This window comes from Ursus arctos, unplaced genomic scaffold (assembly GCF_023065955.2).
Source record: "Ursus arctos isolate Adak ecotype North America unplaced genomic scaffold, UrsArc2.0 scaffold_3, whole genome shotgun sequence".
Taxonomy (NCBI): Eukaryota; Metazoa; Chordata; class Mammalia; order Carnivora; family Ursidae; genus Ursus; species Ursus arctos.
This window is the reverse complement of record NW_026622985.1, coordinates 59327057-59354614: the sequence shown is the minus strand read 5'-3', so window position 1 is coordinate 59354614 and position 27558 is coordinate 59327057. Positions and strand designations below refer to the sequence as shown.

Sequence of the window (27558 nt, the reverse complement as noted above, 5' to 3'; positions counted from 1 at the left end):
CCTCTGGAAGCCAGTCTTAGGTTCTTGGTCTACTGAGCCATCTGTGGCAGTGGTATCGACTTAGGTTATTTGATCTAGTTCTAAAAATATTGACCTTTGTGTTATTCTGTGTGGCACTCGCTCAATGTTCAAAAGACTGGAAATACAAAGATGGAAAGTTGTGATCCGTGTCTCGGGTGGGGTGGCTTGTAGTTGAAAGGAGCTGTTCTCAAAATAGGGTCCCCAGCCCGCTCCTCAGTATCACCTGGGAACTTGTTAGAAATGCAATTCTCGGGCCCCACCCCAGATTCACGGAATCAGAATTTGCATTTTAACAAATGCTGCCGTCTGTTTTGTAACACGCCTTCCCCGAGGTTCTGATGCCTGCTGGAGTTTGAGAACCACTGGTCTGGGAGGGGAGCTAGGTGTAGGGGCAGAGATCTATGGGATGGAGAAGCAGTGGTGAGAGTCAAAGAAGCTTTTCAGAAATGAATGACCACACCTGAATCTTAAAGGATGAGTAGGAGTTGGCAGGCAAGCAGTGGGGAGGGACGTCCCGGGGAGGGAGCAAAAGGAACAGGAGTGAGGAGGAGAGAGGGTGTGTAGGGCGTGTTTGGAAATTGTCAGTTTAGAGCATGTGACTGAAGGATGAATACAATGAGCTGAGAAGAATAGATGGGGCCAGGTGTTCGATACCAGGTCACGTTAGCTGGATTGTGTCTTGTAAGTGTTGGGACATCAATGGAGACCTCCGAGTAAGGGAGGTGGCACTGGGTCTGCGTTTAGGAAAATAATACCACTGGCATGGTTCAGATTCCTTCTGGGTAGAGACAACTCTCTGGGTACTTCACTGGCCTAGATCTGGATTCCTGCCTCTCCTGGTACGACTTGGATCTGGGTCAGCAATTCCCATCCTTGGATAGGGTGGCGGGGAGAGGACGGAAAAGCTCTTGAGTGAGGAAACAGTCATTGCTGCATGTAAAATTGTGACCGCAATTGTGACATGTCACTGTGTCCTCTTCCTTCCCGCAGGGAAAATGCTCACTTACCAAGCTGAACATTTTAGTGGTTGCTGGTGTTTTCAGCAACAGCAGTGGTCTTTGTTTTCCTACTTTAAAAGCGGCCCATCAGTTTCTGCAGCAGATATCTTGGGGAAAAAAACCTGACTGTTTTCTTTTTTTAGAGATGGATGGTGTCTAAAGAGGAAACACTTTGAACTCAAGGCCAGGGAAACTCATGTCTATACCTATCTAGGGCTGGCTTCTCCCTCCCTCTCCTGCCCTCTTTCTTTTTGAACTGCTGGGGTGTGGGAGGTAATAGGAGCAGGATGCAATGTCACCTCCCCCTGCTGGTCGTTTTGTATAACGTCTTACTGGTCATCCACAAAGCGAGGGCAGACAGTGGGCTTTGCAAATGACAGAAAAGTAGAGGAGAGATTGGATCCATTGACTTTTAAAATCTGCCCACGGGTAGTGAATTGTGAAATCTTTACCTTTGTGAGAGGGTGAAAGGAATTTTTTTTTTTTACTCCTTCCATTCTTTGCAAATTGATGTAATGTTTACGAAGTAGTTATTTCTTTTGTCTGGCTACTGCAACTTTGCATACATTAATGATTACTTTAGCAATCCCTTTTATTCTGCCTATCTAGTGAGTGTTTTTTTGTAAGCTAAAATGAACAGGTCTTTCCAGTTAATTGCTTTGGGTGTTAGGTTCAAGTTGACCACAAGTATCTGTGCCTGTTTACTATGAATATAGAAAACAACCAAGCTGTTACCTTTATGGACATTAAAAGTGACATTTAAAGTGAGTGAAACTTGTATTTCTACTTAATGATTGATCTTTACTTTTAATCATGAAGGTGGTGTTCATAAACATAGGGGATATTCATTATGACTCTATCCACATGATAAATTATATGGAGGCTTTTCAGAGGAGGGTACAATGCCCTGCCTAGAAGCTTTAAGGGTAAGGTTTTCTAGAGCAGTTCTCTGAACAATTCCACCCCACCGACCCTTTTGAACTTCCCTGTTTGTTAGCATCTAAATTTAAATATCCTTCCTAATAAAAACTAAACTTGTTGTTATCTTCTGAAATTCTGTCTTGGCTTTGCCTTTGTGCATCTGAGCAGATTGGATTTATGCGGTGGGTGCATTTATGTGTAGCAAGACAGCCCGATAAGAGGAAGCTGGAACCAGAAGGGCATATATACTGGCTTGGAACTCAGGCATTCATGCCTCTTACCATGTGGGTGCAAGCCATTGAACACTTCTAGGCATAGTAAACGATGCTAAACTAGATATTGTTTAGGTCCTCTCCAGCTTTATTCAAATGCACTCATCAAAATGATTAAGACGTTTGCCCTCATTCAGACATTGAAAGCTGCTCTGAAGTAGAGAAAGAGAGGAAGTTGCTTAATCATTCTCTTACAAAGATCCTCAAACATAGTTTAATGTCAGATCATCTGGAGGAATGGCTGTCGTTGGGCATATTCTGTGGACTATGTGCCTTGTTCTTATTGCATTGTCAGCTGTTTTTTTTTTTTTTTCCCCAGTTGCAAATGAAGCTGGAGACAAGACCGCCAGACCACTGGCCCGCTTCACTCGTGAGTAGATCTTGTTTCACTCCTTTCCTGGGCTCTTTCAGAGACCTTTTTACCTGCATGCTCCACCCCTGTAATCCTGCCAGGTGTCAGTAAAACGCTGTCAATAAAAGAGTCATATAAGAAATATCTTCAACGGGTTAATATTTCACTAGCCCCACCAAGGGTGAGCTATGCAATGCTGTTGCCTTTTCAATTCTCAGAACTGTGTGTGGTTCTCAAACTGTGCCTAGTATTTTGCTATTCCAAGTGGGGGCCCTGGGAACGGGAGAATTGACATCGCCGGGGATTTTTAGAAATGCAGAGCCCCAGGCCCAAAGAATCAGAATCTGAATGGAACAAACCCCTAGGTGACCTCTGTGCAAGTTTGAGTTGAGAACTGTTCCCTGAGAGTCCCCTCAGAGAGCCCCAGTGTGGAAGTGGGCTTTTTATGAGGATAGCGTGAGGAAGAGTACGTGAAATGTGTGTAGTTGCCAAGGTCCACACATGTGTGAAAGTGTCATCGCCACCCAAAGTGGATTTATGGGCTGCCTCCACGGGCTTTCCCTCCTTTAGGTGACATTCAGAAGCTCAGATTGAATGGTTTTCCTTGGGCACAGGCATCCCGTAAGGGCCTTGGAGCTCCCCATCAATTTCTCTTGACTCTTTTGTCTCTAGGTCTTGATCATAATGGGAGAACAGGAGTCAAACTCTTCTCAGTATTTTCTGTGCCAGTGTAGTTAGCAGATTACACAGCCAATTAATGCTGTCCCTGGAATGAAAACCCAGATCCCAGCAAGGGAGCAGGAATGCCAGAGGTTGAGCAGGGCTGGGTGAAGGTGCTCCCTAAGGCCTGGAGCAGAGAAATGGTGGAGCTGTCAGTGAAAACAGATGGATTTTTCTTTCCAGCGCCATCACTACTTGCTGGCTTTTGCTTAAAGTAATTTCACGTGTACTTTCTGGGCCTCAGTTTTTCCATCTGAAAATAGAGAATTCATACCGATCTTCTCTCCTTTATAAAAATGTTCCCTACTTTTGAAGTCACGGCACACAAATTCCCAGCTCCTGCATTGTTTGCATAAGGTAGGTCAAGTCTGAGTGTGGATACTGCCATAGTAAGCCTGAATGCATAGAACTGAAAGTCTAATTTCTCTGTTTACAGGGCATTCTTCTAAATTCCGCCTTCCACGTCTTTTGGGGAGGCTTCGAAACTTCAGGATTGATTCCTAGAAATGGTTTTTATAGAACTGTAATAATATATGATAATGTAAGAGCCTTAAGTGCTCACATTTTAGAAGCTGTGAAATAAAACACTCGCTTCTCACTGCTCTCCTACCTGGAACCATTACTTCCCAAAATAAGTATTTCTTCCCAGAACTCAATGAGGATGATGACTATGCTTTTAGTCCCTTCATTTCTTTATCTCCCGAGCAGTAGTCAGGCAAATTAATAAGGCAGAATGGTAACCAGCCACTCTGTGTGCGTTGTGCTGCATGCACCTCTGGCGGAGTGCCTGGTGCTTTTTTTTTTTTTAAATGTTTTTGTTTTGTTTTGTTTTGTTTTAAGATTTTATGTATTTATTTGAAAGAAAAAGAGCAAGAGAGAGCAGACACACAAGTGGTGGGGGGATGGGCACAGAGGCAGAAGGAGAAGCAGACTCCCAGCAGAGCAGGGAGCCCGACTCAGGGCTCCATCCCAGGACCCTGAGATCATGACCTGAGCCGAAGGCAGATGCTTAACCGACTGAGCCACCCAGGTGCACCTGCCTGATGCTTTGATGCTCACCATGACCGGTAGGAAGGGGACAGACCCGGGTCCTATCACAGCAAAGCCACAATGACAGCTGGAGCAGCTGGGGCCTTCCCAGACAGAAGCGGGTGACTTTGCTTGTAAATAGCTTCCACACTTCTGAGTTGTGTGTCTGGGTGGATGGATGATATGTCGCTTGAAAGCTTATTCATAGAAGGTAAGTGAGGACATGAGAGAAACGAAATATACAGGCAAAAGCTAATTAGTGGCAAGCCAGTGAAGTTGGGCTGATTCTGGAACCAAAAAAAAAAAAAAAGGAATAAAATTTCCTGACCGTGCCATGTTCTGGGGGGGGGGGAGGGAGGGAAAATCAGATGGTACCATTTGTTCCTAAATTTTTTTTGTAGCAAATACTAGAAGGAGAAAATTAGGTGGCCTTCAGGAAGAAAAAAATAATATTTTTTTCTTTTGTTGGTGGAGGAGCTGGGGATTGATCACCCAGGACCTTGTGCAGGAAAAAATAATTCTTGATGTACCATTATCTGATTGACACTTTGCTTAACCGCATTGAAAATGACCTTGATGCTGTGGTGTGGTGTGAATGAAATGTTCAGTTTGGGGAGATTGGAAGGATTTGGATGACAGATTTTTCTTTGGAGTCTGGAAGGTGAATACTGCAGCCTTCTCTAATGTTGGCATCCTCTAAGACACCCATCAAGCCCTGATGGTGTGCACTGTCCAGCATGGATGTTGGCCCAATGGGAGTGGGAAGCAAGAACACAGTCTGGAAATGCTGTGAAAACTGGACTCGCTGAGGTGGGTTGTGGTGGTCCGCAGAAAAGAGCTCAGAGCCAGAAGGATGGGGCTGGCCCCGTGGCCTCCCAAGTTGTCCCAAGGGTTTCATTCCCTTTGGGGGTCTCACATTCTGATTTCTGATGCTTCTGGAATATGCGGCTCATTTCTCTATAGATTTTGTCCATGCTTGAACCAGTATATTTTTCTTGGCTTCCCCATATTGCAAGGGATGAGCTGTGTTGATTATATTAAGAAATCCTAAAGGACAATCAGAGGGAAGTAATGTGTAGGAATCATGGAAACATGATTCCTTTTCTGAGGGCTGGTTTCTGATCCTGCCTTGGCCAGCTGGTTTACCAACCTTGTAGGCCTCATTCTGGTCACTTCTGCAACACAACCCATGCTTGGCTTTTTCTTGGAATTCCTGTCTCTAAGTGGCTGACACCACTACCCAGAACCACTGAGCCTGCCTCAAAGAAATTTATGCCAAAGACCACTGGTCAAGCTCAGTTCCTGTCACCTTTAGACTGGAGACTGCCATCAGATAGCAGTACTGTGGTGGTAGACCCCGTGGAGGGAATCTTGTGAGTCCCTGGATCCTATCAGGGCCCCTTCACCACCCTGCCCCCATCATTTTCTTTTGATCAATCTGACCTTAATCAGAGTGTTTGTTTAATAGCCATGGGCATGGAGAGTAACCAGGAAGTCATTCTTCTAGGAGCAGAGGTGAGGAAGGAGGAGGAAGAAGGGAGGGAGGGACATGAGATTCGGAGACAGTGGAGAATATTCTCTTCCCTCCAAAACCTACAGAAGAATGACAGTGTCCGAGAGAATGAGGACTTGAGAGTTACCTTGACTGTAAGGTACTGTGTGAGCCCAAGGTACGTTAGCTTGGGACCAGCAGATGATTTAGAATGGCACCCATCATGTGGCTAGCTGTCCGGGGCTGGAGCTCCTGTGCGTGGGGACTTCCCACCCATGCATCAGCCCAGGGATGGGGGTGATGAGCCTGTCCTCACCTGGTACTGCATTTAAAGCTCTCTGACAGCCAGCGCTCACATCAGCCCCGTGGTGTCCCCATTTTACAGATGAGGACAACCGGGTTAGGAGAAAACATTGCAAATTGCTCACTGATGGAATTCTAGGTCTTCCAACTCCAAATCCTGGCTGTTCCCAGTGCACATGACTCCGTGGTCTGAGGGCTGGACTTTGCCAGCTCTGTATCTCAGGGACTCGGGTCTGCCAGCTTGGTAGTGGAGATGCTTAAACTTCAGCTCTGGGCAGGCTTCCTAGATCCACATTGCCGCGACCTTTACTACAACTGGTTCCATCTGGGTTGGAAGACCTTCCTCAAAAACCGCCTTTTACCAGCTCGCTGATATCAGGAATTCCCTGAAATAAGGGAATCACTTGAAGACTTGAAATGCAAATTTCCTTTGGAGTGAGGACACAGGGATTCATTCTTATTATGGTGAAAATGATTGATATCAGACCTTCTAATTTTTTCCCCCAGACACCTGAAAATATATTCCCAGTGTGTAAACAGAGAGGACAAATGGAAAGGCAGTCCAGGGTCAAGCTGAGAGGGGTCTTTGTGCTAGCCTAAGGAATGGACCCTGATTCTGGGGAGGCCTTTGAAAGGTTTTCACACTTGACTGGCATCTCAGCCTTCTCTTGGAGCTGGAGGTGCCCTTTGGGGACCACGGTTGTGCCATGAAGAGCTGGACCTTCAGGTGAGGAACTCCTGGGGGCCCCCTGAGGCTGGGGCTCCTGATGTCCCAGGTCTTCTGGGATGAAGACAGCTGGCTGTGGGGCTCGGTCCCCTGCTGGTCCAGACTTCGGGGATGCTGCCAGCCTGGAGAGCCCTCCTCCCTGGAGATGTCTGTTTCATGGGTATGTCAGTCTCCCCATTAGACAGTAGGCTCCTGGAGGCAGGAGGCCCCACCTGGTCGAGCTATGTACTAACCGTGCCTGGTTCAGGAACAACTGCTTGTTGAGGGAAAACAGAGTAAACTAGTACCTGCCAGCACTGTTCCCCACTTCTCTTCCTCATCCTCGTGTCATAAGCAGGGGCAGGCCATCCCGCTGCCAGTACACACACTCCTGAAACCACTGCGGAGTATGTCCTCAAGGGTCCCCGACACACTAATGCCAGGGTCTTCAGAGGCCATTAAGGACACAGGCTCTGGTGTTAGGCCTGGGCTTGGGTTCTATGTCCAGGAATTCTGAATTCTGTGTGAATTCGGGCAGCTAACTTACCCCTCCAAGCCCCACTTTCTGCATCTGGATTCCGGGGCAGTATTAGAACTTGCTTCCAGAGTGGTTGTGGATGATCTCAGGCAGGGGTGAGCACTAAAATACTCACACGTGACATGGTCACTGATCTGTTAGAACGAAAATTGGTCATGGGTGATAGGAAGGACTGGGGTCCAGGAGGCCCCTGTTGGGCCAGTCAGTGGATGACGCTGGGGCAGCTGAGGTGGATGGTGCCCTGATAACCCAGGGATAAATGATACAAAGCACAGTGTCTGCGCTCAGTGCACGATAAGTATGGGTACTGTGTAGATTACCAGCCTTCCTGTCCCCCTCCCTCTCTCCCTCCTGCCTTCCTCCCAGTGCACGATAAGTATGGGTACTGTGTAGATTACCAGCCTTCCTGTCCCCCTCCCTCTCTCCCTCCTGCCTTCCTCCCTTCTCTCCGTGTCTCTCCCTTCTCTCTCGTTCTAGCCAAGCCCTAGAAGCACACACATGAGTAAGTTTGTCTTCAGAGAGCTCACAGTCTGATCAGATGATACAGAAGCAAATGGCTACAATGCAGCATGTGGGGGAACATGCTAGAGGCTGGTACAAAGAGCTGCGTGAACCAGATAGGGAGAGCACATCTGACCTGGAGTGGAAGTGCATTCAAGGGAGTCTGCCTGGAGGAGACAAGCATTAGCTGAGGCTTAGGGAGTGAGTGAGGGTTAACAGGTATAGAAGGCAAAGAAAGCCCTTAAGGTCCATCCCATGGGGATTATGCTTAATGAAATAAGGTTGGACAGAGAAAGACAAATACCGTATGATCTCACTTACATGTGAAATAATAATAATAAAAAACCCCGCCACCAACAAAAAACCAAACTCATAGGGAACAGATCTGTGGTTGCCAAAGGTAGATGCGGGATGGGATGTGGGGAGTGGGTGAAATGGGAGAAGGGGGTCAAAAGGTACAAACTTCCAGTTATAACTAAGTTGTAGGGATGTAAGATATAACATGGTGACAATAGTTGATAATACTGTCTTGTATATTTGAAAGTTGTTAGGAGAGTACATCTTAAAAGTTCTCATCACAAGAAAAAAATTCTGTAGCTATGTATGGTGACAGCTGTTAACTAGACTTTTTGTGGTGATAATTTCACAATATATACAAATATTGAATCATTATGTTGTACACCTGAAACTAAGATAATGTTATAGGTCAAGTGTATCTCTCTCTCTCTCTCTCTCTCTCTCACACACACACACACACACACATGAAAAAGAAAAAGGAAAAAAAAGGCAATACAGCTTTTCAGGCACTAAAGGCTGCATGCAGTGTTCAGATGTGGCCACAGCGTGGCAGCAGAAGCCCAGAATTTGGTGTGCATCTCTGCTCCAGGAGACTTGGAAGGGGCAGGCATTCAGTGCCAAGGACTCTCCTGGAGGCAGTCCAGGACTTCGCGAAGCCTGTGCAGAGGGAGGTGTTGGCCCCAAAGCTTGTGCAGCTGGGCAAGTCCACTGTGGAGTTTTTACTGCTTTGCTTTCTCCCCTGAGGTGAGCAGTGGTTGGAAAGAAAATAGGCAGATCAAAAGAGTAAGGAAAGGGAACCCCATTTGACCTCTTTTGCTTTTGGAGGTAAAAATCCAGGTAGTGTTGAAAATGGATTATCCTATTGAAGAGCTGGAGTAATCTGGGGGGATGCAAGTTAAAGCAAAAGGAGGGTCACTTGCTGTGTTTGTAGTGGGTGTATAATCTGGGTGAGTGATGTCCTTCCTGGGGTGGACTGGGGTGTACAGTGAGCGTGAGCTCTGGAATTGGGATAGAGGGTGAGCCAGCACCTGTTACATGACGATACCCATTGTGGAACCTCAGGGCAAACTCAAAATCGTATCTGACAGAGTGCTAGAGTCTGGCCAGAGAGCTTTTTGAAATTGCTTGTCACAGCTCGGAGGGTCTGTTGGAAGCATTAGAAGCTTGAGTTGGAGTTGGATGGGTTATGGAACCATGATAATGAGAACAAGGAGAAGAGCAAAGGGGAGGGAGGAAGGGCTGAGAGATGCCATGAGCAGTGGGCTGCGGCTGGTGGCTGGCTGTTCAGTGTTTTCAGGGGCATGTATTATGGATGAGGCAGAGCCATTTAAAGGGCCCAAGATAGGGCAGCAACCAAATCTGGAGGTTTTCTCATTTGTCTTAAATGGCCCTAACGATTTCTAAAAAGTTCAGATCCCGTATAGAGCTCTGGGTCTTACCTCAACAGTATTTAATGACTGAACATCTTCATTTCCCACCGGTTCCAGCAGAAACTGGAACTTTATCTGCAACAGTGGCAGCTCTAGAATTTCTGTGCATGAGGGGCTTAGAGGTAGCAGTCTAGCTCAGTGGTCCTCAAAGTGGGGTCCTTGCAACTTGTTAGAAGTACAAGTACTTGGACCCCTTACCAGATCTGCTGAATCAGAGGCTCTTGGGGTGGGTCCCAGCAAAAGCTATTGGTGATTCTGATGTACGCTGGTTTCCAAACCACCGCTTTAGCTGCGATGGTGGTGATGAGGGTAGAGGCAGAAGCCAGGGTGCAGAGCAGCACGACGTTTTTGTTTATGGATCATAGAAAAATACAATTAGCATTTTCCTATAGCCACTTGTAGTTATAGATACATACGACAGAGCAAATGTTAATTGCTCTTATCAAAGCATAGTGTTTTATTATTTTAATTTTATTTTCATTGGGAGGGATTGTGGGGGATGGAAGAGAGTCTAAAGATACCCCTCTGCTCTGCATCATCTCTTGAATCTAATTCTCTTTTTCTAAGGTCATCTCTTGCCTACTCTTGGTCTTTTCCCCTTCACAACAACGTCATATACGAGCTGCTTGGCTGGCCCACTCCCCTCTTGCTTGCACCTCCAAATCACCTGAACCCTCACCCTCAAACTCTAGTTTTTGTCATGACGTATTTGGGTCTTAGAACCACAGACAGTCCCCAACTTTTGTTCACCCAAGAGATGTCTGCCTGACCACAAGGGGTTCCACATTGTATCTTACTCCTTTTCTCCTTCCCTTTCGTCAAATCTAGTTGTTATGAGCCAAACAAACCTGTTTGGTTCAGTAAACAGATATATCAACCCTTTATCTTACACTTGAATACTTTCGAGTTACACCAGAACTTAAAACTGATCCGGTCCAAAGCTCACTATCCATGTAAAATTCAAATCCTCTTTATGGCATCCCTGTCAGGGGCTCATGAGCTCTCTGCAAAAACCCGTCTAGTGGGGAAAACTCAGCTCGGCCTGGGAAGGGTTGATGGTCACAGTCCTAGTGAAGGACTGGAGTATGTATGTGTGTTCGGGGAGCTGAGACTCACTTTGATTTCCTCTTTTTGAATGTATAGGAGCGGGTCTTTGAATATATCCACTGTATTACTTGGTCCACAATATGTTAGCCATTGGTTCACCAGTGGACTAGCTGGTGATAGCATAAGCAACTTCCAAGAGCTTGTGGATGATACGTAACCCAGATGTCAGCTGGAAGCTCCTGGTCCATTGAGATCTAGGTAAATAGGCCAAAACTGCTATCATGTGCCCTTTGGAAGTTCAGACCACTCCTCAATGTTTCTGTGATTACTGGGGACGACCTAATATTATCTTTGCCCTGATTTCCCACCTCTGTTGACTGTTTCCTTCTACATGCCTCTGGCTCTCTTCTTATATGCTCTGACATCGACTGAGATGTAAAACAAAGCCCCTTCTCGGGGCGCCTGGGTGGCACAGCGGTTAAGCGCCTGCCTTCGGCTCAGGGCGTGATCCCGACATTATGGGATCGAGCCCCACATCAGGCTCCTCTGCTATGAGCCTGCTTCTTCCTCTCCCACTCCCCCTGCTTGTGTTCCCTCTCTCGCTGGCTATCTCTGTTAAATAAATAAATAAAATCTTTAAAACCAAAAAAAAAAAAAAAAAACAAAGCCCCTTCTCTTTTTTTGGAGTAACCAAAGGCTGTTGGTCAAAGTAGAACTTGAGCGAAGATTAGGGGTCCACAAGAGAGATTACAATATGCAGCTGCATGCAGACAACTTTAATTCTCAGCAGCCCTTTCATCCATCTCACCACCAATCATTTTTTTAAAGACCACTTTGCCCATGTAGCTCCTGGTCTACCACCCCTCAGTCCTTCTGTGCCCACCCTCCTCCACTCTTTTGCCCTGTATTTCCATTTCCCTCTTAGGAATTGAAAGACTCTCCTCTCAGTTTCCCACACAGAGCAGCTTGATCATCGTATCAGTTGTATTGGTATCTGCTGACACCGATGCCCTCAGCACCTCACCTCTACTCCTTTTGACTTATTGTTTTTTTCTTACATGCAGACTAATTTCTTTTTCCTTTGTGGGAATTGTAGTCCAGCTTGTTGAGATGATAGCAAATATTTACTCCTTACTACATGTGTACAAGTTTATACAGCTTAAATATCTGATTAGAAATTTTTGTAGCATGTAATGGAACCTCAGGGAGGACAAGGAAGACGTGGGTTGGCTATTGCATGCCAAGGGCCTCCTCTTTTCCTCTCTCAATGTATGTTCCTTTGAATAAAGTTAGGGTGACGTTTCTGGTTCCAGCAAAAGGTGGACTAGGATAGCCTGAAAATCCTCCATTTTTCACAAGCATGTAGAAATGCTGAGTAAAATATTTTAAAAAATATTTTTAAATGCATAGTTAAACTTGCAGTGAAGAAAGGGAACTCTGCAGGTGGAAATGAATGAGGAATTTAATATTAGTACAGCAAGCTGTAAACATGCCTGCTGATTCTGTAGCTATGCGGTGTGGGCGTGTTGTTCCCAAGGCCATGGGATCTAGTACATGGGGTATGGATTTTAGGCCTTGGGTTGTACAGGGTGAGGCATTGGATCTGAGACTTCTGCCTGAACTTGGACTCTTAAAACTTAGATGAAGGGGCGCCTGGGTGGCACAGCGGTTAAGCATCTGCCTTCGGCTCAGGGCGTGATCCCGGCGTTATGGGATCGAGCCCCACATCAGGCTCCTCCGCTATGAGCCTGTTTCTTCCTCTCCCACTCCCCCTGCTTGTGTTCCCTCTCTCGCTGGCTGTCTCTGTCCTATCGAATAAATAAATAAAATCTTTAAAAAAAAAAAAACTTAGATGAAATGGACCACTTTCTTGAAAAACAGAACTACTACAACTCACCAATTATGAAGTCGCTAATAGCTTTATAACTATTAAGAAAATTGAATTAATAATTAAAAATTCCCCCAAAGAAATCTCCAGACCCAGTAAGTTTAGCTGGAAAGTTCTAGCAAATTTTTAAAGAAAAATTAACACCAATTCTACATGATCTCTTCCAGAAAATAGGGAAGAGGAAACATTTCCCAATTCATTTTATGAAGTTATTCGTACCCTCATACCAAAACTAGAGAAAGACAATAGACCAATAACCTCATGAACGTAGATGAAAAAAATTTTAACATAATATTAGCTAAACAATTCAACAATATGTAAAAAAGAATTACACACCATGCCAGGTGGGGTTGATTTTCTCTCAGTATTGAAAATTAATGTAATTCACCGTAGCAGGTTAAAGAAGAAGAATATGATCATATCAACTGATGCAGAGAAAGACTGTGCCAACATTCAACATTCATGATAAAAACTCTCAGGGAAATAGGAATATAGGGGAATGTCCTCAATTTGATAAAGAGCATCTACAAGAAACCTACAGCTCACTGTAGACCAGTGTTTTCCCCCTAAAATTGGGAAGTCAGATGAGGACATTTGCTCACATTCTTTTGTTCAACATTGTGCTGGAAGTTCTAGCCAGTGCAATAAGGGAAGAGAATTAAATAAAATGCATACAGATCAGAAAAGAAATCAGATTGTTTCTGCAGAAGGCATGATTGTCTATATAGAAAATTGTCAGGAATCTATTACAAACCTGCTAGAACTGGGGCACTTGGGTGGCTCAGTTGGTTAAGTGTCTGCCTTCAGCTCAGGTCATGATCCTGGGGTTCTGGGATCCAGCCCTGCATCAGGCTCCTTGCTTAATGAGGAGCCTACTTCTCCCTCAACCTCTGCTGCTCCCCCTGCTTGTGCTTTCCCTCTCTGTCAAATACATAAATAAAATCTTTAAAAAACCAAACCAAAGCAAAACAAAACCTAGAACTAATAAGTGAGTTCAGCCAGGTTATAGGATATAAGATAGACATAAAAAAATCAAAATTAAAAATACAGTGGTGTTTTCAGTTGCTCAAGAAAAGTGAAATGGGTAGGGGCGCCTGGGTGGCTCATTGGTTAAGCATCTGACTCTTAATGTCATCTCAGGTCATGATATCAGGGTTGTGAGATCGAGCCCCTCTTTGGGCTTCACGCTGGGCATGGATCCTGCTTAAGATTCTCTCTCTCTGCCTTTGCCCCTCCCCCCCAAAAAAGAAAAAAAAGGTGAAATGTGTAGATGTAAATCTAAGAAAACGTGTGTAAGACTTACATGAGGAAAACTACATAATGGTGATAAAAGAAGTCAAAGAAAAATCTAAATAAGTGGAAAGAAATGCATTCATGGATTGAAAGACTCAACATAGTGAAGATGTCAATTATCCCTAAACTGATAAGCAGATTTAACACAATTTCTTTTTTTTTTTTTTTAAAGATTTAATTTATTTATTTGACAGAGAGAGAGAGACAGCCAGCGAGAGAGAGGAAGAAGGGGAGTGGGAGAGGAAGAAGCAGGCTTCCCAGCAGAGCAGGGAGCCCTATGCGGGGCTTGATCCCAGGCCCCCCGGGATCACGCCCTAAGCCGAAGGCAGACACTTAGCGACTGAGCCACCCAGGTGCCCCTTAACACAATTTCTATGAACATCCCAATGAGGGTTTCTATGGATATAGATAAGATTATTTTACAATTCATATGGTAATTCAAAGGAACTAGAACAGCTAAAACAATTTTAGAAAAGAATAACGAGGTACAAGGAATCAGTCTATTTTATTTCAAAGCTTAATGTATAGCTACAGTAATAAAGACTAGGTAGTACTGGTAAAAAGATAGCTTCATAGGTCAAGGGAACAGAATAGAGAAGCCAGAAATAGATTCACACAAATATGCCCAACTGATTTTTGACAAAGGCGCAAAAGCAGTTTAATAGAGCTAATGCAGCCTTTTCAACAAATGGTGCTGGTGTATTTGGACATCCACAGGCAAAAATACAAACCTCAACCTGAGTCTCAAACTTTATATAAAAATTCACTTGAAATGGATTATGGACTTAAACATAAAACATAATGCTACGAAACTTTTAGAAAAAGAAACAGAAAAAAAATCATGGGATTATAGCATTAGGAAAGAAAGACTTGTCACCAAGAGCATGATCCATAAAAGGAAAAAAATTGATAAATTGGACTTCACCAACATTAGAAACCTTTGTTCTGCAAAAGACCCTGCCAAGATGTTGAAAAGACAGGCTACAAAGTGGGAGAGAATATTTTCAAATAATTTTGCTGTCCAACAAGGTTCTATTATTATTATTATATACACACACACACACACACACACACACACACACACACACACCTCTCTGTCTCTGTCTCTCTCTCTCTCTATGTTTTTGTTTTTGTTTTGTGAGAGAGAGAGCACAAGCACGAGCAGGTGGAGGAGCAGAGGGAGAAACAGATTTCCTGCTGAGCAGGGAGCCGGATGCAGGACTCGATCCCATGACCCTGGGACCATGACCTGAGCCGAAGGCAGATGCTTAACTGACTGAGCCACCCAGGCACCCTAGCATTATAATATATAAAGAATTCTCAAAACTCAAAAGTAAAAAAGAAAACAACCCATTCAGAGTATGGCCAAAGGGCAGGAAGAAATATTTTACCAAGGAAGATATACGGATGACAAGTAAGTACTTGAAAAGATGTTCAACTTTGTTAGTCATTAGGGAAATGCAAATTAAAACCACAATGAGATACAACTATCCATCTACCGGAATGGCTAAAGTAAAAAATAGTGACCACACCACATCTTGACAAGGGTGCCGTGAAACTGTCATTCATGCAATGCTGGTGGCAAGCCACTTTTAAAAGTTTGGCCGTTTTTTAAAAAAGTAAACACACAAGTACTATATGGCCCAGGAATTGGACTTCTGGGCATTTATTCCAGAGAAATGAAGACTTATATTCACACAAAAACCTGTACATGTGATCTCACACCTATTAGGATGGCTAGTATAAAAGAAAGAAACCCAAAAGTGTTGGCAAGAATGTGGAGAAATTGGAACCCTTGTGCACTATTGGTGGGAATGTAAAGTGGTGCAGCTGCTATGGAAGATGGTTTTGTAGTTCTTCAGAAAGTTAAAAATAGAATTACCATATGATCAGCAATTCTGCTTCCGGGTGTATACCCCAAAGAATTGAAAGTAGGAGTTTGAACAGATATTTGTACACTCCTGCTCCTAGAAGCATGTTTGCGGTATAGGTGGAAGCCCGAGTATCCATCAGTAGATGAACGGATGAACAAAATATCGACAGAATAAAATGTACATCCAATAGGATGTTATTCCGCCTTAAAAAGGAAGGAAATTCTGACGCAAGCTACAACATGGGTGAATCTTGAGGACGTCGTGCTAGGTGATATAGCCAGCCACAGAAAGATAAAAACTGTATGATTCTACTTACATGAGGTATACAGAGTAGCCAAATTCACGGAGACAGAAAGTAGAATCAACTATGCCAGGGGCTGAGAGGAGGGGCGGTTACTTCCATGGGTACACAGCTCAGTTTGGCAAGATGAAAAGAGCTCTGGAGGTGGATACAACGTGAATGTATTTAATGCCACGGAACTTGGTTACCCATAAAAATGGTTAAGATGGTAAATTTCATATCACGTATATTTTACTAGTATTTAAAAAGCCCCGCACATGAATAGTTACAGACGTTTTATTCACAATAGCCACAAATTGGAAACAAACCAGATTCATTTATCCGGCGTATGGTTAAACAAACTGTGGTCTAGTCATACCATGGAATACTGCTCAGCAATAAAGAGAACAGCCTAGATGAATCTCCAGAGAATTATGCTGAGTGAAAAAGCCAACCCCAAAAGGTTATACGTATACTGTATGATTCCATGTACACAACGTTATTGAAATGACACAATTACAGAAATGGAGAACAGATGAGTGGTTGTCAGGAGTCAAGGAGGGAGTGGGCTGAGAGGAAAGTGAGGGTGGTTAGAGGACTGATAACAGGAGGGATCTCTGCGATGGTGATGTTCCGCCTCAGTGTCACCATCCTGGGTGCGATATTGTTCTATAATGTTCCAAAATGTCACCATTGGGGGAAACTGGGTAAAGGGTACGTGGGATCTTTGTATTATCTCTTACAGGTGCATGTGAATTTATAATTTTCTCAGAGTAAAAAGTTTTATTTAAAAAAAAGCACCTTTGAGATGACTTTTCATAGCCTATAGAATTAAATCAAAATCTTTGACACATCACACAAGGCCTTCAAAAGCTGGCCTGAGATGACTTCTCCTGTTAAGCCCCAACTCATCATTTCAGCCTCAGAAAAATGAAATTAGTTGCCCTCTCATGCTGTTTCACTCCTCCATGCCTTTGTACGAGTGGTTCCCTCTGCCTGAAATGTTCTATCTCTCTGTTGATCACCAAGCCAATCCATTCATCTCTCAAAACTCTGTCATAGGCCACCTTTTCTGTAAAGCTCAGCCTGACCCCTGGAACAAAATTATCACTCCCTGCTTTGTTTGGCATCAGTATATTTCTACATAGTTATATTATTACTTGTTTTGTGCTGTATTATAAATAGCTCTTTAACGACTGTGTCCCTACTAGATTTTTGAGTACCTTGAAAACAGAAACTGTGCCTTGCGAGTCAGTACATAGTAAGCGTTCAATAAATGTTTGTTCAAAGCAGAGTGAACAGAACTGTTCCAGACCTACAACAATTTCAAACAAGGGGATAAAACCACTTATCACTGGATAGTTCTTAGAGATTCATACTCAATTACCTTACTAGAAAAGAAGTCAGATGCATTTTAACTTATGGACCTCCATGATTTACCAGTCTCAACTTCCCGTGATACCTTATTTTCAACAAATATGGAGCGCCTACTGTGGCCAAGCGCTATGTCCTGCCTCTCCCCCTTCCCACCCCCAGCTGATAGGCAGGTAGACTAAGGAGGTGAGTGGTTCCTGCCATAGTGTGCATTAAGCCTTGGCTAAGCCTTGGGTTGAAGTCCAGGGTGGACACATCCAGTCTTGTAGGCTGTATAAAATGTGCAGCTATAGGGGTCATCATCCTGCAGATGAAGCTATGAACAGCTCCCTTGCAGTTAACGAAGTCCTGGGGAAATTCTCATGTTTAGAGCTGCAGTTCTTGGAACTTATGAAAGAATTGCTTAGTTTCCAAGCCAGTAAATTTTATGAAGCCAGGTTCCCTAGTCCCATTGGGCAGGATAGGAAGAGAGGTCAAGGTGCGAAGCCATTTGGGTGGGAAACTGAAAAAAACCCGTGCATGATACAATTGAAGCACATGGAAGGAAGAAAACACTGAGCAGTTTATTGAAGTTTCTTAATGTGGTTTCTACATCCTCAGAAGCAGGTATCTTAGAAGCATATGAAAAAGTTAACTTTGAAAGCACATTTTGGGTATTGGAGTATAAAAAATGAATAAGTCACAGTTCTTTCGCTAAAGGAGATTACCACCAACAAATGATCCATTGTCTTTATTTTATTACCAGCAATGGCTAGTTTGGGCCAGAATTTGAAAGAACTCTTTTCTGTGACTAATATATTACCCTAAAGTCTCTGTTTTTCTGGAACTCTTGATTAAAACACCAAATCTCCAAGCAATTACTTTCAAACACTTTTATTTTTGATCACAGCACACATACCATTTCAACATGTCTAGGATGAATGTGGCACATTCTTCCAAGTGCTCAGAGCACTTTCATACATACTATATTACTGAATTCATTCCTACCAAGTTTTTATAATGAGGTTAAAAATCCGTTCTGGAACTTCCCAAAGGAATACTAGGCAGATTTACAAGTGAATCATCCAGCAGATGGTAAAACTTGGATTTTTGCATGCTTTGCAGACATTAGCATATTTCAAGGTAGTTATGCATTGAAGAATTTTCACTTAATTATGGGGGTGGTGGTGTCTGAATTAGTGAAAGTCTAAATTATGACAAACTTAAAAAAATGCTATCTTTTAACTCTCAAGTACCTAACTTACACTGACCATTAACAAAGTGTTTGTCAAGTAGATTTCACTCTCAATAGATAAACTTCTCTTTTAATTAATGTGCTAAATGGATGCTGTCAAAGGTCTTGAAAACAGCCTCCCTTTAATCCTGTCTACATCATTACTCTGTTGAACAGACTCATTCTTCTGATGTATGACAAAGAGTAATTGAGACCTTTCCTCTTGGAACTGATGGTCTCACTATATAGTGATCTACTGCACCATATAAATTTCTAAATAGACTTTGAGAGTTATGTGGGAGCTGTGCCCATCAATTGGGTAAAGACAGATGCAAGGCTTTACTCCGAAGCAGGTTGGGCACAATTTTTTGTGCTCACTCTTTTGGCTTGGGTTATGCATTGCTTATAACGATAGCTGTTTGGATATAAATGTCAGTCTTACTCGTTTTTTTTCTGCTGAATTTATCTGGCAACCCAAGAAGACAGTGAATGAAACCTAGAGTGACCTACATACCTTGCCTTTTGGAAAACAATAATCTCTGTATGAATCTTTTTGCATTCCAGAATGACTAAAGTAGGGTTAAGTCCAAAATAAAACTCTAAACCAAATATGAAGAACTAGGGAAGTGAAACACCATCATAAAGACATTGGGAAGAGGTAGCCTTCTGAAAAATGATTTAATGTAGAAGCCAAAAGAAAACATGTAAACGCTACTTTGCATTTTCCATACGAAGCAGGAAGACATAACCATTCTACGATAGGAGCAGAAAAGCTGTAAGAAAAGAAGCAGGTTGATTTTGAGTTAAGATGCAAAGAAAGTAAACATGCAACATAGGAATTAAAATTCACGTTGAAATATAGAAATGACACTGAAAAAAATGTAATCAAGGATTGGAAGACAAAGTTGAGAAACAGTGTCTTTCACTAGATGAAGAGGATAAGCAATTCAAAACGATGAAGCAAGATAATAGGAGGGCAGAGAAGAACCAACACATGTAAATGAATCATCAGTGTTCTGAGACTAAAGCCAAACAAAATAATTGGATCAGAAGCAGTACTCAAAGATAAAGTTGAAGGCAACTTGCCCGAGTGGAAGAAAGTAGAGCTTGAGCTTCCATATTGAAAGGGCTCATTGTGTTCCAGAAAAATAAATTTAAAAATCAGTAAAAATAACTCACAATTGTAAATATGCTAGCAAAATGTTTGAAATACAAAGATAAAGAAAAACGTTTGCCTACAAAAGAAAGAATAACTATCAGACTTGGCTCCTAATTCTCTTCTATAGTGCATAAATAGCAGAAGAAAATTAAGAAATATGTTGAGTTTCATCTAAATTCAGTAAATCTCTACTTAAGTTGTTCATGTGTATCTATCTCATTAACCATGTCATTCTGAGAAAGAATTATTTGAGGGTACACTTCAGGCAATTGAAACGAATCAAAATAAATTCTGTAGAACTGACTGTCCCGTAAAATGTAACTCTGGAGCACTTGAAATGTGGCAGTGCTGAGATGTGATGTAACTGTAAAATACCCACCGGGTTTTGGGGGGAAAAAAGAATAATACAAAACTTCAGGGGCACCTGGGTGGCTCAGTCGTTAAGCGTCTGCCTTTGGCTCAGGGCATGATCCCAGGGTCCTGGGATCGCGCCCCACATCGTGCTCCCTGCTGGGAGCCTGCTTCTTCCTCTCCCACTCCCCCTGCTTGTGTTCCCTCTCTCGCTGGCTGTCTCTCTCTCTGTCAAATAAATAAATAAAATCTTAAAAAAAAAACTTCATTAATATATTTATACTGATTACATGTTAAAATGATAATATTTTAGATTTATTGACTTACAGAAAATAGGGGGTATGTGTATATCTTTTCAAATTATTGTCATCATTTTCTTCAGACAAATGCCCAGAAGTGGAATTGCTGGTGTATATGGTCGTTCTATTAAAGTATCTCGAGGAACTTCTGTGATGTATTCCATAATGGCTCCACCAACAGTGCACGAGAGGTCTCTTTTCTCCACATCCTTGCCAACACTTGTTATCTCTTGTCTTTTTGATCGTGACATGTGTGAGCTGATATCTCCTTGTGGTTTTCGTTTGCATTTCTCTGATGATTGTGACGTTGAGCATCTTTGCACGTACCTGGTGACCATTTGCAAGTCTTCTTTTTAATTAATTTAAATTTAAATTGCTACATAGACTAATGACTACCGTATTGGGTAGCGCAGCTCTAGGAAGTAATCAGAGAAGAAAACAAATACTCAAAACCCTTAATCTATAGATGAAGATTAAAATATAAAATGCATAGAAATCTATGCCAACGAATTTGCGTATCTCTAGAGAATGGCAATTTTTAAAGGAAAATACTCCAAAAGAAATAGATACGTGGAATTCAGCAGTAGCATGTGATGACATTGAAAAAATTGTGAAATAATTACTTTGCTAAAAATACTTTGGATCTCAAGAGTTTTATAGGCAATTATATTCAAATATCAGGGAATAGGTTGTTCCTATAATGACAGCTACATAGAAGAAGAAAGTAAAGGTTAATCTTTATAAATATAATTGCAAAAAGCTTTAAATAGAATTCTAGCAATGCAGATGTATAAATATACAACAGTAACAATACAACATGACCAAATAGAATTTATTTGAGTACTGCAAGGTGGCTGTACTATTATGAAGTGTTTTAATGTATAATGCAGATGTCACGTAGACATGCCCTTTAACACCTTCATGCAACTGTCCCAAAGCTCCATCCCACACCCAGTTTTAATTACTAAAATGCAATGAGTGAACTTTCCGGGGGTTCTCCAGGTTTCTTCTCATTACTTGTCACCCTCATTGCCTGGGTCTGTTGAATTTTTTCCTACACTTCGTGTTTTGTAGGTGTTGATATACTTTTTTCCAGACAACAAGCAAGAGATGAGACACAGCCTAGTCTTCATAATTTTCAAATCCTCTCCCCAATATCACTTTCAAACAGCACCAAGTGAGTAAGACGTTTTTACTGTTCTGGACAGGTGATTACATTGCAGTCCCACCCAGCGTTTAACTTAAACTTGGATATCAGATTTATATGTTCTTTGAAGGTATCGCAGTTGTAGCTGTCAAGTATGGTTCCAGCTTGGAGCTATCCTGCTGGAAAGTTCCTGTTGTAGCCTTATTATAAATTTCCCTTTTATAATTGAGTTTGTGAATGGCTATCCCCCCAAATAAAAAGATCAGGGATAATGGCTTTATCATCTATTGAGATGATGGTGTATTATTTCCCCTCACACCCCTTCTTTTTCCTCTTCTGCTCTTGCTTGCCTCTAAATTCTCTTCATTTTATAGGCAGAATAGTGTAACTCCTTCTTTGTTGTCTCTTTTCAATCCATATCTTTAGGGCTTTTCACCTACTACCCCCCCATCCCTTGTTTTATGAAATTATTTTTCCAACACATTCCTCAGAGGAAATTTGATTCCATTTGGAAAATAAGTTTGTTTGTTTATTTTTCCATTTTGCTATCAATACAACACATCAATAGGTCCAAAGGAGAGGGAGAGAGGGAGAGAGAGGTAGGGAGGGGGAGGGAGGGGGAGGGAGGGGAAACAACACATGATCATCTCAATAGGTGATAAAGCCATTATTACTGATTTATTTTTTGGGATAGACATTCACAAACTCAATTATAAAAGGGAAATTTATAATAAGACTACAACAGAAAATTTTATAGACATTTCATAAATAGAAAATTAAGTGAAGCTAGCAGAATGATAAGATTGTTTGCTATTGCCAATATGGCTCAAAATTCTTCTGAAAGTTTTAGCTGATGCAGTAAGACACAAAACAGAAAAAAGAGGCATAATGATTAGAAAAGAGAAGGGAAAACTATTGTAAATGGTGTATGTGTTTAGAAAAACAAACAATGAAACAAAGAAATCCTTAGAGTGAGAGTTTAGTAAAGAGACAGATTGTTAAGTAAATACAATAAATAAATAGCTATCTTATATCCCAGCAATAACAATTTAGAAGCTATAATCTAAAAATGTACTCTATGAACAAGAGTGGGCAAACATATACACTGTGCAGAAAAGAAAACCTACTAAGAATTTCCAGGACCAAGGAAAACTAAACTTTACTGAAGGAAATAAAAATCTTGAATGCATGGGAAGACCTTTTTGTTGGCAGGTGACAGGAATGCAATACAAACTATCTTGAGCTAAGAATGGGGTTTGCTGGAAGGATACCATAGTAAGTTCACAAACCTACGAAGAGCTGTAGGTCTGGAAATATGAGGGATTATAACCAGGGACATGCTACTCTCAGGATTCTTTTTTTCTGATTTCCTTAGGGTACTAGCATCTTTTTCTCAGGCTTATTTAGGTATTGGGATGGGGTGGCTTGCACTAGCAACCTACTAAGAAGGAAAAGGCGCTTCCTTTTAGTTTCAGCGTGGAAAATACCAGGGAAGATCTGTGGTTATTCAGGCTTGGGTCATATACCCACTCCTTAGCTAATCACTGAAGCCAGGGCCATAGAGTAACATAGCCAAAAGCCCGCAAGACTCGTATGGAATGAGTAATGTGGGAGGGGATGTTCTCAAAATAAAATGAGGGGGGGCTGTTATAAGCAGGGAGGAGAAGGTGCTTGGGTAAATCAATACAACAGGTTTTCCATTCAGAAAGGAGTAGTCATCTACCTGGATGAGAGCATGATATATGGTTAAGATGATAATTCTTTTCCTTGAGTAATTAATTATAGTTTTCTTAAGTACCATCTCAGCATACACTCAAAAGGGAGAGAGTTCTCTTTAGAAATTGACAAAGTGATTTTAACTGAAGTTTTCTTAGAGACATAAGCAATTAAGAATAACCAAAGAAGAGAAAGGAGGAGGTCTTGCACTATCAGATATTAATAGATACTGTGAAGTTATACCAAGTAAAATAATGTAATCCAGTCATTAAAAAAAACAAAAATGAGTTAATTTAATGGTATAACTCAGAAATAAACCCTAACGTATTTGAGAATTTAGAATATGTCATTATAAATCAAGTTGTATTCTTACATTTTGAGAGAGGAGACCCCTTCACCTTGGTGTGTATGATATTAGAAATAGAGTTAAATATTAAAATCTTTTTGAAATTGCAGGAGACAAAATCTCTGAAAAGTTTTCAAAATCACGAGTTAGTATATTAAAAGTAACAGAACAGTGCCTATGGGACTGATTTAAAGATATTCAAGTCTTTAGCGATACCTTATTTTTTACACTGTCATTGTTTGTTTCTAGTGAGCATAAAACTTCTCATCTGGATTTTATTAGGTTCATTCCTGACCTCTGTGCTCCAGCCCCAATTTTCCTACCTGATGGGAATTTCAGGACCCTTATCCTCCCAGAAGGAGAGGATACCTACAAACCCATGTCACAGATATTTTGAGAATCATTGATGGTTTCTAAGAATTTTTTTTCACCTTTTTGGAGATTTAACTCTCTTTCGTCTGTGCTTTTGCAGGACTCTAACTTCTCAGCCTTTTGCCAGCGTAATCTTTGTGTATTTTTTTTTTTTAATCAGGAATCGAGTTGATAAGTCACTTGTCAGATTTAAATAGGATTACCAACCACATCACCTTGGGCTCCTCCTGCCAGCACTTTATCAGACTGCCACCATTAGACACACTTCAGAATGAATCTGTAGCTATTTCTGATTTAGATCCTTCTCATCTCATTTTCTTGCTTTCTTAAGAAGTCTTTTCTCAACCCATTAAACTTACTTTGCATTATTCATCTCCCCCTGCAGCCCAAACTTCCTTCTTTAAAGGAAGCTGCAAAGGGTTTCGTGGAAGAAACATCAGGGCTCTCCCTAGTTGCAGATAGAGTGTCTCTTGTTTCTTTTGTAAAAGAATGTGTGTTTCATAATAACAAATGTGGAATATTCTGCTTGATTCACATTATGCATCTGTTTATTTGCTCATAAATAAAGTACAGACAGTGTGATGTATCACCTGACGCCCTGGATTAGGAGAATAAGAATTTTGGGTCAAAGCAATCTGTTGTTTTCTAACTCTGTGATCTAGGTTATTTGATCTCTTGCAGTCTTGATGACCTAGTGTTCAATAATATTTCAATAATATTTACTTTGAAGGGTTGATTTGACGATTGAATAAGGTAACACAGGTGAAGCCGTCTTTACAATGTCTAGCACATAGCAACTACTGAATAATGTTTGTTACATCTTGTTCTCTTGATAAACTCAGTAGTGCAGATGCTGCTACCAGAGTTTATGAGTCTGCAAGATTTATAATCAAGCTAGAGGGTTCCTGGGGTACACAAAAAGTTGTCTTTGTGAGGAGAAGGGAGAGGATTTATCGCAGAGACAGAGGGGAAATAACAGAAAAGGAGAATGTAATAAGCTTCAAATGAGAGTCAGGAGCAAGTCAAAGGAGACAGGAAACCCGAGCTGGGGAGGGGAGGGGAGTAGGCAGAAGCAGATGACACGGAGTGGGCTGAATGGAGTTGCTCATCTCCTGCACCTGAGCCACATTATTTTTGGTGCCCTGAAGGCTTAGTTTATCTATGATTTCCCTCATGGGGTTTTTGATATTATTGAGAGAGACCTGTGTGACTATCTGTTTCTATATTTTTGCTTCTATTTAGTCAGAAACATTTCATGCCTTCAAAATCAGCTTAAAATAAATCAGAGCAGGGGAATTTTTATTTTTCATTTTGTCAGAGCAGACCATTTCGGTGTCCCTCGAGGGTGCTCTGCCCATATTTGTGGAGACTCAGAGGACGAGTTCTTTCCTGCTCTCAAAGTTCAACTCCAAAAGGCCCACATCAGATTGCCTTGGAAAGAGCCATGGCAAGGGGCTGTTGTGATCCTTCTAAGGCAGGAATGAGTAGCAGATGGGATTCTGGTTTTATTTTCTAGGATACAGAAACTGTGTGGGAACTCTGTGTATTGGGTACCTCTTGAACCCAGCTTCACATCCTCTTGGCTCACTTTTTAAGCTCTAGCTGTACTGTTTTCTCCTGATTTATGTCCTGGGGATTCTCTGATGATGTGGGAATTGTTCCACAGTCATGCATAGTGGACCCAGAAAGCCCAGGGAATTAATACCCTGTGGGGTTATGCTTTTTCCTGGGAATAGAGCTTGCATATAAATGTTCCTTTTTCCATTCCTCAAGAGGATAATTCTGAGCATCATTCACAGCTCTTCTGAAGATTTGACAGCAATGATACAAGGGACGGGAGGGAGGAATTAGGATGATTTTGTTATTATAAGGTACTAACACAAGGCATGAAGTAGTCTGGTGGTATTTGGAAGTGGACTTGGGTTAACTGTAAATGTATGTTGTGAACTCTAGGGCGACCACCAAGAAAATAAAAATAAGAAAAGAACTATAACCAATATGCTAAGAGGGAGAGAAAATGGTGTCACGTAAGATTCTCAGTTAAAATGACACAAGGCAGAAAAACAGGAGAAGACAAAATAGAAACAAAAAACAAGAGCGAAAAGTAGAAAGCAGTAATGAATATGGTAGATATTAATCCAGTTATGTCAATAATCATTTGAATGGCAATGGTCTGAATGCACCAGTTAAAAGACAAAGATTGTCAGAGTGGATCAGAAAATAAGAACCAACTATAATTGCCTATAAGCAACCCACTTTAAATATGAAAACTCATATAGATTAAAAGTAAATTGATGGAGAAGAATATGCAGCAGTAATAACTATGTTAATTTCAAACAGAGGAGACTTCAAACAAGGAAAATTATCAGGGATAAGAGGGAATTGCATAATGATAGAGGGGTCAGTTCTCCAAGAACACCTAACAATCCTTAATGTGTATGTGCCTAGCAACAGAGTGTCAAACTATGTGAGGCAAAAACTAATAGAATTGCAAAAAGAAGTAGATGAATTCACTATCATAGATGAAGACTTCAACACCCTTCTCTCAGAAATGGACAGGTTCAGCAGACAGAAGATTAGCAAGAACATAGTTGGACTCACCACACCATCAATCTGGTGGAATTGAAAATCTGTCTCTAAATCAGAGGCATATATCTTTTTGTATTGAGCTATGGACCCCTTTGAAGATGCAATGAAAAATCTGAAACCTCCCATCAGAAACAAACACAAAGATTTATTTATCAAAAAGTTGCTATAAATAAAAATAAGGTTTTTTTTACACTCTAAAGTTTCATCACAAATCAATTTGAATAGGAGTACTTATAAATGGATAGCTGTTCAGATGCTAATTAGGAAAATAGCTGGAAATATTGTTTCTGAAGTATCATCATAAATCTTTAGAAGGACTTCTCTATCTCTGGGATTGGGTAGTGAGAGGGAATATACCATAAATTTATATATAGCAAGGGGCCTGGGATTCCTTATGTGCATCAAGAATGATCTGTATCCTGAATATATACTAACTTTTGTATGTATATAACACTCTTTATGTATATAGATGCTTTTTTATTGAATGAAATAAAATTTATTTAAAAAGAGAAAAAAAAGCCCACACCATCAATCAACTGGATAAAATTGACATCTGTAGTCTGTTTCCTCCAACAACAGCGGAATACACCACATTCAGGGTCAGAAAACACACCTTGACAAAAATTAAAAAGAATAGAAATCATACAGTGCCTGTCCTCAGAGCACAGTGGAATTAAACCAGAGATCAGTAACAGTCTCCATTTGAGACTCCTAATGGAGAGAGAGCTTAGGTCCCATGACCCTTCTGATTCACTCACTGAGAAAATGGTGAAAAAGCTATTATGAATTCATTAGTGCTTTCACATGAATTTGTAATTTACTAATCACATCTATATATACTTAAAAATTAGTCATAAGTATGTGTAAGACTTTATTTCATCTACAGATGAGACAGATTCATGGACCCTTTCATAGTCCCATGCTGTTCCTCGCAAGTTCACTGCTCTGTAGTGTGCCCGTCTTCTTTCTCAAACACAGATACGGCCTTAGTTCTTTTTTGTCTAAAGAAGACTGTCTAAATGACTTGCGT

General features: G+C 41.5%; 1 protein-coding gene across 5 annotated transcripts in view; it reads left to right on the top strand.

The window, feature by feature from the left end:
- The window catches only part of PDE1C (phosphodiesterase 1C), a 517847-nt gene that overhangs the window by 108701 nt on the left and 381588 nt on the right, over positions 1 to 27558 (top strand). For all 5 annotated transcript variants that reach the window (XM_026508814.2, XM_026508832.4, XM_057304134.1 and 2 more), the window contains exon 2: positions 2532 to 2582. In XM_026508814.2, the coding sequence (XP_026364599.1) occupies positions 2532 to 2582 (51 nt within the window). The remainder of the gene's footprint in view (positions 1 to 2531; positions 2583 to 27558) is intronic.